This window comes from Thermobia domestica, chromosome 18 (assembly GCF_964235325.1).
Source record: "Thermobia domestica chromosome 18, izTheDome1.hap1.1, whole genome shotgun sequence".
Taxonomy (NCBI): domain Eukaryota; kingdom Metazoa; phylum Arthropoda; class Insecta; order Zygentoma; family Lepismatidae; genus Thermobia; species Thermobia domestica.
This window is the reverse complement of record NC_137471.1, coordinates 14,772,545-14,788,771: the sequence shown is the minus strand read 5'-3', so window position 1 is coordinate 14,788,771 and position 16,227 is coordinate 14,772,545. Positions and strand designations below refer to the sequence as shown.

The following is a 16,227-nucleotide window of genomic DNA, read 5'->3' as shown; positions in this document are numbered from 1 at the left end:
TTCTCCTCCCCTACGTTGCTCAGTAAAATTTAAACCATAAAAATGTTTCCAGGCCTGAACCTCATCTGTGTTGAAAATTTAATCAAGATCAGTCGAGTGGTTCAGGAGTTATTAAGTTTTATTTATTTTTCTATACCCCCTCCTTCTCCCGCCCTTCAGTTCTACCATCAAAGTGAATAGTCTAAAACGAGCCCAGCCTCGAACCTCACCCATGTTAAAATTTAATCGTGATTGATCGGGCGGTTCAGAAGATTTAGTCACAAACATAGTGATTTTCAATTTTATATATATAGATTAGCCGCCATTTGCAGAATCGTTTTGATGAATGATTAGCGTCATAGTAAAGGCCTGATTAGAGCAGGAAACATATGTTAGTCGAATTCTTTAGTATAGCACTAATCACGCGTCAGAACGACTCTGCATAAGGCCCCATGTGTCTAATAAGCTTTACTATAACAAATAATTAATATTTGAAGTGGAAATGCGTATTAATAGTCCTATGTTAATTATGTAGCTAATGACAAGTCTTCAAATTTGAGTAAAGTTCACAAATCTGTTATATTCTGTGCAACCTTTTCCAATATTTTAAAATGTAACATCGTGTAATCTTTTGGCAACTAAGAAATCAAATTTTCGAGTTTTATTTATCTTTTCTTAAAACCTAAATCAGGTCAGTAGGTCTACTACATTTATATGCAATAGTTTAAAAGGTGTAATACAAATTTGTATTATTATCTATAAATATTTGTAGCGATAATTTTGTAAAGGATGCACATTCGTGCTTTTTTCTAAGGTGTTTTATCCTTGAATGATTTATTGACTACTACCAATATGTTATATAAATCTTAAAATATTTTATTTCCTTGTAGATACAATAGGTCGCGAAATGAAAAAAAAAAAGAGGGTTTGTGTATAGCCCGCTCCCCCCAGTTCTTTGTCACCGGAACTGGAAGAGTCAGTACTACTACTACTTATATCGAGAACAGAACCCAACCAACCCCTGCGGGGCTTCTAACCCGTTCCTACTACTATTGCTACTAACTACCACTACTACTACTACTATTGCTACTAACTACTACTACTACTGCTACTATTACTACTACCGCTACTAAAGCTACTACTACTACTTATGCTAAAGCTTCCTTACCGCAAGATTTACATCTTAAATCTTTATAACATGCGATTCCGGTTCATTATGAACTAGTATGAATCGTTAGAATCACTATAATTCGTTAAAAATCACTAGGGGGAGCGGGCTATACTCAATCCAAAAAGAGAATATTTTCATGGTTTTACAGAGGGTGTAAGACATTCTGCAGTTATTTTCCTGGTGCATATTCAAATAATGGCGTACAGATTGATAATATGCATGCAAACTAATGTGCTATGGAAAAAATTGTTCACGCGAAGAATACGGTACATATCAACGTGTGCTAAGCTAGAGTAGAGTACAGTATAGAAATATAGGGTACAGGTAGAGTAGGTTAGTTTAGTTTAGTAAAGATACTACGTTAGATTAGGTTAGTAGAGTAGACTAGTATAGGATAGGTTAAATTACTAAGTAGAGTAGGTTTGCAAATGTATGCTGGGCACAACAAATACCTTAATGTAGTTTCCGCAATGATACAAGTTTCTATAGCATTTTAAATTGTTTTACACTAGTAACATAACATTTGTAAACACAAAATACAACTTTCAAACACTGTGCAGAAATACTCCGCAGGTGGAAATTCATATCTAATGCAATACTCTTGCATATGTACTCAATCATTTTAACCGCAAAATTATCATTTTATGACGATCAATTCTAGAGCTGCGTCATTTTTCTACTGCCAGTTCATACATACCACGTATGATCGAAATAGTGGGACACAAGTACATATAGTGGCTAAAATAAGTGGTACCGGTAGCTAATATTGTTATGCATTGTTGAAGCAAGCTATCCTTTCTGTCATTAAAGGCTCAGTGGTAGAGAGCTTACCTCTGGTACGTGGAATCACTGGTTCGATCCCCGTCTAAGTAAGTTTCTGGTGGATGACATTATTTCCGGCCGTTTTCTCGTGGTACTCTAGTTTTCTCCTACTTATTCATTCCACAAATTCTTCCGTCATCAGTCACTTTCATTAATCATCGTCTCCGTTAGCCTAAGGAGCATAATCGTGGTACATTAAACTGAAATATGTCATTTCTGTCCAGGGGCGTCATTTCAGATTCCGCTTGGGGGGGGCAAGAGCACGATCGACATAAAGACTTCCATGTTTTGTACTAATATATTAGTAGACAATCGTTTAAAGTATGTGTATTAGTCAAACTCTTGGGTGGAGCAATTGCACCTCCTGCCCTCCCTAAATGACGCCCCTGTTTCTGTCATTAACTTCGGCATTTGTTCCGAAGTTGGTCATCCGCCTAGTTTTCGACTAAAAGTGTACTAATTGGTTCCTTTCTGTACCAAAGTTTAATATTCAATTCACATATTGTATTGCCAAGCGAGCGTTAGCGAGTGAAGATGGGTTAGGGCACGTTGTTTTCTGTCTTTATTGAAGCTAAATGGGAAGAGGGACCTGTGTTCTAGAACTCTGTCGCCATGTTGGTTATGTTACCATTACATTGGAAAGAATAACTTTCTCCACGTTTCTTTACAATTATTTGCTTACCGCATTTTCTACAATTTATTTTTAGATCTATTAAGCAATGACTTTACTTATTTTTAATAGATTTTTCTGATTATCACCAACCATGTTTACAAAACAAATACTCATTACATTCCCATACCATGAAGTAACCTTGCGCCAAGTAGTTCTCTCCCCTTGCCAAATAGTTCCATGTTTAGAACCGTTTATATAAGAAAATAAACACAACTTTCGCTCTCCTTATATATTATCAAGCACACAAATAAGCAAATTATTAATTTCTTCCCGGTAAATTTTCAAAACTTTGCTAGAAACGGAGACCAACTTTGAAACTTAACCCTTAACTTCAGTGGTAAACTATAGGAGTAAGCCTCTAATCTCCAACAAACCATACATCATATGAAAGTTTGTGTTTAATAAATATTCAGGAAAATGTTACATAAAATTGGGGAAAATGTACTCCCTCATTATTGGACCATTTCAACTGCTAACAGTTGAGATGATTGAAAATTTTCACCGTATTCCAGAAAATTTGTATTTTTTATAAAGCTCAATAAGCTTTATTTAAATCTTCCAGGTTCGTAAGTTAGTTCTCATAGTTCTTTGACTTCAATTGTAAGGGCGGGAATTATGTGGAAACCTCAACAAACAATATACATACATTCTCTTACAGTCGAATTTTTACGAAAATTGTCATAAAATTTGTTTTTTTTTAGACTTTGGTAACAGAGGGATGTTCACTCTCTTGTTCTTGATTAATTTTAAATCCAAGTAATGGGAATAACCGTGAAACCTCAAAAACTATACACCACATTCCATGAAATTTTAATATTTTTATGAAGGATATCTTAGATTACATTTTTCATCGGGAGGGAGGACTGTTCTATACTACATTAAAGTGCCAAATTCATCGCTCATCATTGACTTTTAATCCCAAACATAGATCATTGTGAAAAAAAGTCAAAGAAAATATAAATACAACTTTCACTATCTTTATACACTATCAAGCAGAAAAACAAGCAAATTATTAATTTCTTCCAGGTAAATTTTCAAAACTTTGCTAGAAACGGATGACCAACTTTGGAACTTAACCCTTAACTTCAATCGTAAACTATAGGAGTAAGCCTCTAATCTCCCACAAAACATACAGTATTATACGAAAGTCAGTATTATATTATATTTAAAACGAATGAGTATTGTATAGGATAGTTCCCGGAGACTTTCTGGGAAATATTTCAAATCCGTCAAAGATGGATGCATGCCTATGTTGTAAATATATTCCGCCTTATGTACAGTCGTTTTGACGTATGATTAGCGTCATACTAAATTTCTGACTACTGCAAGAAACATATGTTAGTCGAACCCTTTAGTATGACACCAATCATTCGTCAGATTGACTCTGCATAAGGCCCATTGTGTCTCCTTTTAATTCCATGTATGGTTTTCACATAACATCTAGAGGTTACTATGTCAGAGTATGAAAAACACTACGATTATAGCATCTCTCATGGATATACCGGAAAAGATGCCTCAGAATCAAGGGTGACATCCACAATGGAGGTATAGATGATACACACTAACATAATACAGAGTGCCCACAAAGTTCCGTTACCCGTGAAAATAAGTAACAGAAACCACTAAACGTACGTGAATAACTACACAGAAAAGTGTGAATGTCATGAACAACAATGCTTTCGAGGAGTTTTATTGAGATAGGAAGCATTAAGTGACCAAAGAATCAGTAGGTCGAAGGTCATTCTCACGACAAAGGAAAACAACGCTGCCAGATTCTAAACGACATATTGCAGAGCATTGCAGCTGTAACTTGAGTGAAAGCTTGTTTCACAGTTTCTGTCAGTTCGGGAGTGATATCGTAACGGTTTTGTGGAACCTGCACAGCGCATTATCATAGGTGGTGAGGTCTGAGCTTCGTAGTGGCTAGGCAAGTAGTGCGGGCAGATCGAAACTACCACGACCAATCCAACACCCAGGAAGACTTCCAAGATATTGGCGTAAGACGAGGGCATAATGAGCAGGTGCCCCATCATGCTGAAACCAAGATGTTTATTTGATTCCGTGCTCCTCCAAGAGAGAAAGAAACCAGTTCTGGAACATGTTCAGGTATCGCTCATGTGTCGACTTCTGCAGCGATCTCTCCACGGACTACGCGACGAAGCGACATGTTTCGGCTCATGTGAATGGTCTATCACTTCTTTCTTTTTCCTTCACACTTCCAGTGGTGAATATTTTCTTTTCCCATTGTAAAAGTGTTTCTGGAGAAGATCTCGTTGAAACCTTGTCCGAAAGTCTGCACACACTTCTACCAGTATCTTACCTGTGTCGTTTATCTCATGCACCCAACAACTTGTTTCAACACGTTCTTCAGTACTGTAACTGAAAGTATTAGCCATCGTTCATGCAATTTGAAACAATGGAAAACCTTAAATTAGCATTTATAAAGGTGTGACGGGAAAACGTACATTAGCATTTATCAAGGGGTAACGGGAAAACTTACATTAGTATTTATCAAGGGGTAACGGGAAAACTTACATTAGTATTTATCAAGGGGTAACGGGAAAACTTACATTAGCATTTATCAAGGGGTAACGGGAAAACTTACATTAGTATTTATCAAGGGGTAACGGGAAAACTTACATTAGCATTTATCAAGGGGTAACGGGAAAACTTACATTAGTATTTATCAAGGGGTAACGGGAAAACTTACATTAGCATTTATCAAGGGGTAACGGGAAAACTTATAGCGCTCTATCTATATATAGCGCGTTGCTGCAAGACAAATACAACTCGATACTAATTGGACGCAAAGAATGGAAAAACGGAAAACCTTATTTAAACTTGATAAGATTACAGTATGAATAACATATAGTTCAAAATATATGCCTGAAAAGATAAAACTTAGTTATTCAAAACAGTTACTGGCCCTCTACCGACTCCTTTCAAAACTGAGGCTATTATGAGACTTGGAGCTACAGCTTAACGAGTGATTAGCATGAGATTTCATCAGAAATCGAACCCCGGTCTCTCACACCGAGTCACGAGGAAACTCGTGTAATATCTTGTATTAAACGTAACAAATATTTTACGTTTACAAATATTTTAGGCATTCGCAATTTAGGTCTTCTAAATTAATCTCCTACATTTGATGCATTTGGTGTTTCTTTTTTTAAGCGATTGTGTACTAGAAACAATAAACGCATCAACTTTATTAGATGGCAACTGTCGCCGATCATTTGAAAGTGAATATGGAAGAACCACGAAATAAAGTAAATAGACACTCGTAATTTTGTTATAAAATTACATAACGAGCAGATTTTGTCTGATCCCAAACGGTTATCGTCGAATATATACGGTTAAAGGAGCACTCTGATTAGCCGAATACAAAAGACCTCAACAATTTATCCATCTACAAGCGCCGTTCTTTTCACCGCCTCTGTGGCCAAGTCGGAAGAGCATGCGGATAGTAAACCAAAGGTTGGTGGTTCACGCCCACCCTAGGGTAGTCCTACATTTTTCCTTGTTTAAAGTGTTGTTTAGACTCACCTTAATGTAAACACATTAGGCATATAGGCGATTTAACGTATTTTGGGAGAGTAATTTTGTGGTTCATTGACGCTTACAGCATGGGGAACATACTAGGCACGTTCCCCAGGTATATGTCAGGTATGTGCCTAGGGGCGGACATAGACTGTGACTATCACTTGCCATCCATGTGATTTCTTTCTCAGAAGAATATAAGGCACATACTGGACACATTTCTATGTGCCTGAGGGAACATGATAGGCATATGCCTGCTACGTAATTGTGCTGTTAGGGTAACGGTATCTCAAAAGGCTTAGTGCTTTTTAGACGACCTGATATTGTGAAATTTGCAAGGTGTTAGTTTAAATTTTCCATATTCTTTCTATTCCAGGCATGGCCTCCCTTGAAGATCAGTTCAAATTGTTTGCTAAATTTGGGGACAAAAGGGCTGACGGCAATGTAATCAATCTAACCCAGTGCGACAAATGGATGAAGCAAGCCCATGTAATTGACGGAAAGAATCTTACAACAAACGATACCTGCATTTCGTTTGCTAAGCTCAAGTAAGTGTCATAGGGAAATCTGTCGATACCAGGGTCATTCTTGTTTTTAAATAAAATTCATTTTGTTATAAAACGAAACAAGTAAACATCGTTCAGAAAGACATTTATTGTCTGAATTTACACGTAATTCGCTATTTTTTTCTACGTAATTTGCTTGAAGATTTAAGTATTTACTATAACGAGCAAGGTTTTCAAAAACTCCCCTGACTGTAATGGTAGCAGTTCTTCACAGTCGTTTTCCCTTCTTTACCATTGTCTTAACGTTTACAGTCCAGAAAATTCTCGAAATGGAGGAAGAGATGGTAGTAGGTAGGCACAAGATCCGGACTGTAAGACGAATGATCGAATTCCTCTTCGTAGCGATTCATTATGAATGTTTTCCCGACCTTTCTTGGATATGCTGACCTATTTTATCCACGTTACTGTCATTTATTGCATTGTCAGCATACATCAATATTCAAAGCTGTCATCCTTCTTGGTGTTAAAAACCAGCTATGTTTCACAGTCGGCGAACCGCTTGACTTTCTTATATATTTTAATCTCTTACTGCGAAGCGTATAGAATGACACTTTGAATGCAAATGGCTTCGGATTATACGCAAGTGGTGCCGGAAGCCTGTACACGCACTCATTCTCGAAAACACACGAAATTTCTTCCAACAGTATTCAGTATTCATGCCTTATTTTTAAAAAATAACCCTCGTATTTTGAAATTGTGTAGATAATGATGAAAAATGTATAACTTTCTCAAATCGTAAAGTACTATTTTAGTAGATCGATGGGAAACTCGATATAATGAATTGTATTGTAGATATCTTAAGTTATTTCTCTGACAATATCCTCATATTTCTGTATCTGGAAAGGTACACAAAGATACAGAATATTGTCGATAGTAAGAGGAGGGGGCATTTTATCGAATATCATGGGAATCAGAGATTGCTGTTTTCTGATCAAGGCTCCGGCTTACTATCCTTAATGGAGCTTTCGATCAATCAGGATCGCTTGCTCCAAATTGTACTCCCTTTAGCTCGAATTCGCTATTCTCCATGAGACTTGCGTATGAGATGAGGCTTACTAAGGAAACATGCTCTTCTTGAAGATCCTCATTAGGATTCGCGCTTTGCCTCGTTATCCTTTATATTAGGCGAAACTCTAGCCAGAATCGCTTAAGCCGTTTATACAGAGTGGTCAGGAAATCCTTTTATACTCGAATAAATGCTAGTAACAACGTAAAATGTTGACGATTTTTAGGATTTGAATTTCCCATCCTAAACGTTGATAGGCAACAGTGCTCCTTACGTGAATTACCACGTGATTACCGCTTAACTGCCCACAGAGGGAGAAGAATAAAGTCTATGCGTTAACCAATTCATTGTCTCGCCTTTCCGTGTTTGGTGAGCAACAATGACACATATCAGTGACTGTACTTTGGAGGAGGGTGTAGTAGCAAGTGTATACATTCATGAACGGAAACAAAACAATGAAAATATGCCATAGGTGATGGATAAGTTTCATGAATGTTTCGGTAAGGAGCCATCAAGTCGTCAGATTGATCAAGTAGAAGAAGAAAGCTTTTCGCCTGGGAAGTTTTTTTGGATACTCCTCGTTCTGGTCGTTCTCATGTAACTGTATACTATAGCACTTAATAAAGATATCCTATTAGCATCTTTTTGAATGACTTTTCAGCACCTTTTATTACCTTTTTCCTACGACATTTTTTTGCACCTTAAAATCCGATCTCTAGTCATGACTTGTGTATCTTTTTTCTTACTTCCATATAGAAGTTCTGAGAATCCTTCTGCATCATGAGAGATTCACGAAGGGTGTGACATAACAACATTTAAACCATGTTTATTATTGAAATATATTGTGTAATGACTAGTGACTATCTTTAAACATTATTATGTTTGTACAATAACTTTATTAATTTATTAAGGTTTTTTATGCTATGGAACACGTAATAGTTAAACAATGTTTGTAGATCTAAGAATTGTGTGAACTCGTATTGTCCACGATACTCGAGAAATGTCCACGAGACGCGTCTCCTCTCGAAAACGAGACAATAATTGTCACGTTTCTCGTCTCGTGAACAAGATCAGACAAAAATATTGTCACAAAAAAATTGTGATGTAGCACAGAGCGCCATTCTTTTTCTATCCTGCCCCGAATATATAAAATCACGCTACATAATACACATTAAGAAAGAAAAGAACATATTTCGTAAAGAAAGTGCCTATACAGGGTGTTTCAAAACAACACCTGCAACGTTTGGCAGGTGATTCCTGACACCAAGATAAGACGAAAAGTATAGACTAACTTGGGTGCAGAAATGCTTCCTTTCGGAGTTATAGGCTGCCGAAAACATGAAAAAATTAACTTTAAAGCTCCAAAACTACGAGATTTACCGTTGTCGGGTCAAGACTTCACTTAGGAACTAATATGTGTGTTATCCAAAAATACATGTTTCAAAATCCTAAGGTACTCACGCAACAATTTTTATAGAGGCAGTTCGACTACGGGCATATAGTTTGAAGTACTCACCAACTACCTCTGTAAAAGTTGTTGTGGAAGTACCGCAGTATTCTGAAACACGGATATTTGAATAGGGCACGTACTAGTTTCTAAGAGAAGTCTTAACCCGACTACGGTAGATCCCATAGGTTTGGAGCTATGAACCTTCAAAGTTAATTTTTTCATGTTTTCGGTAGCCTATAACTCCCAAAGAAAGCATTCGTGTACCCAGGTTGGTCTATACTTTTTGTCTTATCTTGATGTCAAGAATCACCTCCCAAACGTTGTCGGTGTTGTTTTGAAACACCCTATATAATATGTTATTTTGTTTTGCGAAGAATTATTTCTTATCTTTTAAATGGATGAAGCGTTATTGTGGAATAATAAATAATTTCAGAATTATCTCTTCTACACTTTATACGAGGGCAATTTGAAAAAAAAAACGCCTTTTTTTTAATCAATGACATACACTAGAAGATACAAAACTTTTATTATACGTATTAGAAAAGTAACATTCCATTACTTTTCAACATATTCACCATTCAAATTGACGCTCTTGTCATAACGTTTTACAAGCTTTGAAATTCCTTCTGCAAAAATTTCCCCGTTTGGGAATGACGCCACCCGCTAACATAATTGTGAAGCGCATTGTCATTGTCGAAACGGTGCGACGCAAGCCACTGTTTGATGATCAGTTTTATCAATTTCTCCCACGAGTTCATTGCTGGTTACAGGTGGTCTATCACTTCTTACATCCTCGAGCACGTCAGTTCGTCCATCTTTAAACATGCGACACCATTCACGTACGACACCTTCACTAATCGTGTTTGGTCCGTAAACACCATACAGTTCATAGTTGCCAAAATTTTTCTTTTTCTCACTCAGAAATCGTATTACCGCATACATTTTTTATTTGGCGCCAGAATTTCTATTGGAGCGTTCATTTTCAATTGTAATAGCTAACAAGTGAACTGCAACACAATCTTCTCTTTCCACTGTTCACTGCCTACTAAACTACTGCACATAACCAGCGCCGCAAATCTGTCTTCAAGATTGAGGGGAGGGACGGGTAAGACCGTTCCCTTTTTTTTTAAAGAAAGCGATGTTCAAAATATTTATGAAGTTGAAAAACAATGCTATGGAGGATCAGGGGGGCAGAGGTGTCTTCAACATTGTGAGGCGGGCAGATTTGAGGCTTATTCTGAGAAGGAAGGGGAGATTATTCATGTTACGGTAGATGAATCTGACTTCTGAGGTGAACTTGTTGCATATTATACCGGGTGTTCAGAAAGTAACTATGTTGTGGTTGTATGCAGTGCCATGTTGTGGTGTGCTAAGTGATGACTGATATGATTGTCAATTAGTAATACAACATTTTCCATTGTTTAACATATTTGAACCCTATTTGACCAGGTATTTGTATTTGTTCACAGGTTTGATTGAAGACCAGTTCTTCTGTGACATCATTGGGGTTCAGGTCATCATGCTGACGATTGAAAAAAAGATTGTTTCTTGTGGAGTATGTGTTCCGCAATGGAGACAAGTTTACCTCAGCAGTAGAAGCTGCATTTGCAGCAAAGTTCCCAGGAGTGAAGGTGCCTAACCGCAATGCTGTACGGAACCTCATCACCAAGTTTCGAAAGACCGGAAGCGTTCATAATGCTCCAAAATCATGTAGGCAATCCACAGCCACATCCGCAGAGAAGGTGGCAGAGGTGCAAGACGTGATGCTGCACAGTCCAAAGAAATCCGTTAGACGACTAGCTCAGCAGGCCCACGTGTTCGTGGGTTCCGCTTACAAGATTCTTCGGAAGTCACTGTCCATGTATCCGTACACAATTTCGGTCGTGCATGAACTAAGAGACACCGATAGTCCGGCGCGTCTGAACTTTCTCAACTGCTTCCTGTCCTTCCTGGAGGACAATGGTGAGGGGATTCTTGACAAAACGTTTTTCACGGATGAGGTCTTTGAATGGGGTATGTTGAAGGGAAAGGCCTAAGAAGGTAATCCACACACCATACAAGAATTCCAAGCTGCCCGGACACGCCACATTCGGAACATCACTCCCGATGCTCTGTACAACGTCTTCAAGAACATGCAGAAACGTGTGCAACTGTGTCTTCAAGTGGAAGAGGATCACTTCGAGCATCTCTTATAACTTCCATGACATTAAAGTTTAGCTTCGAGTTAATTTCAGTTGTTTAAAGTGGTTTATGGAAAAGGAGATATAGATGAAGTGGCAGTCATTCACAAATCATCACATTTCTTTTCAAAAAACACATTTCAAATCGGATTATTGGGGGGACAGTTCCCCCCAGTTCTAAGTTTGAGGAGGACGTGCCCTCTTCAACCCTTGGGATGCATAGCGCCACAGGAATGACGTCGCTCTTTCCGGCCATTTCTCGAACATGCACAAACGGAGGATTTTCTTTTCGAATATCCCTCGTACTAATCTACAAAAGAATGTGTGTCTGTTATCACATAGAAAGGTGTCTCCTACGGAAACCAAATATTGTACCTAGATACATGTTCACCAGATCTAATCGCGTAAGTAGCAGTTTTTCCTCGATTAACGACTTAAATCGGGATGGATGAGTCTCAAGTTTTGGAGGTTCAAAAAGTATAGAGCATCTCAGAAGCCCCTTAAGTTAGGCAACTAGCATTACTCTACTGTTTCTCAAGTTACATATTGTTCATTTCGTTAGAACAACAGCCATGTCTCCTGGTTACATTAATATAATTTCTGTGGTTTTGTGCTTCCATAGGTCTAAAACGCTCCACTACCCAGAATTCTTAAAATATATTGATCAATTAGCGAAGGATAAAAAGCTGGATCCCGAGGATATAAAGAAAAAAATGGCTAATTGTGGTGAGCCAAGCTTAGAAGGAGCAACGGTTAGTAATATGTGATTATAAGTAATATGTGATTATAAGTATTACTAAAAGAAAATGTATTTTTTTATATTAGTGTAAAATATTATACGTCAGAAAAAGTAACATTTTTACCAAAGGAATATTTTCTCAATTTTTCTTATCTATTTTGTAACGCTAATTCTGTCGTGAACTATGTTACATATGCCCTGATTCTAAATGTTTATGCAATACACGAGATTATCTGGAATAATTCAACACATTAATGCACTTCATATATATTTAATATATATTATTAAATATATATTATAGGGATGGCCAAAATTTTCCGGAATCCGGATTCCGGAAATTTTGTTTTCCGGAATCGGAAAATTTACTTTCCGGAATTCGGAAAAATTCCGGAATTCGGAAAAATTCCGGAATTCGGAAAAATTCCGGATTTCGGAAAAATTCCGGATTTCGGAAAAATTCCGGAATTCGGAAAAAATCCGGAATTCGGAAAAATTCCGGAATTCGGAAAAAATCCGGAATTCGGAAAAATTCCGGAATTCAGAAAAATTCCGGATTTCGGAAAAAATCCGGAATTCGGAAAAATTCCGGAATCCAGAAAAAATCCGGAATTCGGAAAAATTCCGGATTTCGGAAAAATTCCGGAATTCGGAAAAATTCCGGATTTCGGAAAAAATCCGGAATTTAGAAAAAATCGGAATTTTTCCGAAATCCGGAATTTTTCCGATTTTACTTTCCGGGTTCCGGAAAGTAAAAATTCTGGAATTGGCCATCCCTAGCTAGTAGCTGTTAAAAGAGAAACACAATAATGAATATATATACTGTATTAGTTTCTTGTAGTTGGATATGTCTTTATCACTTACGTAGACAATTGCTACTGCAGTTATTTACTGTTTTATAAAGAAGGTCTTATTTTCACACACAAAAAAGTCGCCGGTATGTCTCAAACATTATCGCGTTCCCACCTGCAGCTGCTCCAAAGCACTGCAAACTACTTTTTAACCAGGCGAAAGGCAGTGGAGGAAAAGAAATCTCAACAAATATTCTAATAACATTCGCTTATTGTCAACATACCTACAGTGAGCGCAGAAAGTGTTCGTACACCGTGCATACTTTATATTGAAAACAGCTAGCATGAGAACGGGAGGTGGAAAATATATATATAACCAGAATTAAGACTACACATTCATACATTTTATTTCTATATACAAGAGAAAGGCCAAACAAACACAATCACTGTTTTGTTCAGAAGAAAAGAGAGAATTCCTTTTTTGTAAACGCAAAATGTCACCGTACACTTATGCTTGAATTAGTGCTTATAAAGTATATTACCTTATTTGATATTTTGTGGGATTACCCTGTGCGTTAATGATTGTAGTCTTCGTGGCATTGATTTCCCCTGTAGTAGTTCGTAGTTCTGTAGCTTCGGGACTGATTATGTCCCATTCTTCTTGAATAGCTTTTCTTAGGCCTTCTTTAGTAGAGACAGGGCCGGCGCGAGAGAGGGTCGAGCCGTGCCACCGCCCAGAGCGGCAAGTCTAATGGGCGGCAAAATTTGAAAAAGAAAAGAATACTATCAAAATATAATGCTTCGTAATAGGCTCACATGGAAAAATAAGATTGTGTTAACCTGAGAATGTAATTGAACTTTACTCACATTCAAGAAAATACTCTCTCAGGAAATTCAGAGCATTCCTCCTCGTTTTCAATTATCAAACTACTAGCCACAGGTATCTCGTTCAATATTTCCCTTGCAGCAGTGTAGATAGGATTTTGAGCTAGAGTGCATAAGATTATCACGGTGTCTTTTTATATTTTTTTCTATTCAATAATGTTCTAACGCTCCGCTCCAAGTATGCAAAAGGTACACTCCCACTTGAGACAGGCCGTTCTAGCCTGTAGCATCCAGGGGCGGATCCAGGACGGACTTCTGGGGGGGGCGGTGGGTTGTAATACTGCTACTTAGAGCTACTTTTAAGAGCGTCAAAAAATAAACTATATATTTTATTTATATATAAAATAAAAAAGTTTCCTCTTCTGGGGGGGGGCGATCGCCCGATCGCCCCCCTGGATCCGCCCCTGGTAGCATCTAGAGACATTTAGGTTCTAATAGCGAGTTTTTGACCAGTTTACAAATTGTTCATTCCGAATATAGTAAATCGTACAGCGTATTATTTCTTGAGAAATGTCTCATTTTTTGTATAGCTAAAAAAAAGTTTATGACTTTTTTTTCTGCGTCAGTTCAACGTTAGGCCATACTAAAGGAACATATTAGTAGTCTCACTTTAAAATCATAATCCACCACAAGGTGGGAGAGCCGAATTGATGCTCTGACTCAGTTATCAAATATAGGAAGTTTATGATGCCTTACTTCAAATAAGTAATGACAATAGAACCGATAGAATGGTCGTCCACGATGCTCTGTGTATAGCAAACCAGCTGAGTTACTTTTCTTTCCTTTACTCACTCGTTGTCTGATATGACTTTAAAGCATTGATTCTCATGTGTTGGATGCAGTAGGATTTCTTGAAAATATATCTGGGTACTTTGTGAGGAGCAGAAATTATGCAAAGTTTAAATCTTACTTAGTTGATACGATGGACTTGGCATCAGCATTAGATACGGGTGATCCACTGATACGTAATACAGTGCAAGCTCGAAGTCGAAAGAAGAGACTGTTTCAGTACGAGGCAGAGGATGAAGCTACTGAAAACAGCCACAAACAAGATACAAGATCGATTTTTATTACAAAGTTCTAGAAGTGATTGTGTTAGCTTTTAAGAGAAAGATTTGAGCAACTTAAACATCACAGCGAGTATTTCAATTTTCTTTGCGATATAAATAATCGTAAAGATATAGCCTACCACCTGATTTTTTTGTCTGAAAAGTGTACTAAACTTACCATTTTAACACACGAAGAATTGAAAGATATTAACCCCAGTGATTTGAAAGACAAACTGAAAGTGTTATCCACTATAATTAAGCCTGTGAAAGTTCAAAAAAAAAAAAAAAAAAAAAAAATATTAGGAACATGACTTTGCTCCCAATGTTAGTATTGCACGTAGAATTTTGTTAATCTTGCCTGTAACAGTGGCAAGTGGAGAAAGAAGTTTTTGGAAATTTAAGTTTATTAGAAACTATCTACACTCTTCTATGTCTGAAACACGCTTGAGTGGTCTAGCGACGATATCAATAGAACACAAATTGGCTAAAACATTGGACTACGTGATGTGATAAAGAAATTTGCTCATATCAAAGCAAGAAAAGTTTCTTTCAATTAAGGTATGTTAAATTTATGTATGTCTATTGTGTTTTAGTACATTATAAGGCTTAAGCTAATCACTTACATTTACCATAATATCTGATTTACTGTATTATCTTCTTGCTCCATACTCTGTTGAAAACGCCTTTTGATATAAAATAAGCCTAAAAATTAAAATTCTTAGTCATGATTAAAGTATATTTTTAAAATTTTATTTTCTGTATGCGCTGCTCTATATTACAGATATACAGCGAAATCGAGCATACTGAATATTGTGTCAGTATAGAGTCGTTTAAATATTACGTGAACATTCCAGAAAGGTAGTTCTTTTTTTTTTTTTTTTGTTTACTTTTCCATTTTATACATGTTTTTAAATGACACTTGAACGTTATCTGTCAAAATAAGGTTTGCGGATTAAAGGGGCGGCATGTGAAAGCACCGCCCAAGGCGTCAAAATTGCTAGCGCCGGCCCTGAGTAGAGAAGCTGTGCCTTCTGATTGTTGTCTCCAGAACAGACCATAGATATTCTATGGGGTTCATATCTGGGGATTGGGGAGGTGTGCGAAGCTGTTTCAAGGTATTATAGAGTAGCCATAATCGAGTATTTTCCGCTGTATGTTTGGAGTCGTTGTCTTGCTGAACAATAAATTGTTTTCAAGAACCATCTTCTGCGCACTAGTATGGAAATTTTCCTTTAATATGTTAATATACACTTTGTGGATCATCACTCCATCGATAAGGTGGAGACGACCCACTCCTGAAGCACTCATACAAGCCCAGACGAGCACGGACCCTCCTCCGTGTCTTACTTTAGGGACGAGATTTTGAGGATTCATCTCTG

At 37.3% G+C, this 16,227-nt stretch overlaps 1 protein-coding gene across 3 annotated transcripts in view; it reads left to right on the top strand.

Annotated features, from left to right (window-relative positions):
- Nucleotides 1-400: 400 nt before the first annotated feature.
- LOC145675664 (tubulin polymerization-promoting protein homolog) overlaps nt 401-16,227 on the top strand; it is a 68,161-nt gene continuing 52,334 nt past the window's right edge. For 2 of the 3 annotated variants that reach the window (XM_081746235.1, XM_081746234.1), the window contains exons 1-3: nt 1,283-1,416; nt 6,562-6,733; nt 12,010-12,139. In XM_081746235.1, coding sequence (XP_081602361.1) covers nt 1,380-1,416; nt 6,562-6,733; nt 12,010-12,139 — 339 coding nt within the window. In that variant the 5' untranslated portion in view covers nt 1,283-1,379. Of the gene's footprint in view, nt 671-1,282; nt 1,417-6,561; nt 6,734-12,009; nt 12,140-16,227 lie in introns of those variants that run through there. The other variant, XM_081746237.1, reaches the window with a different exon arrangement.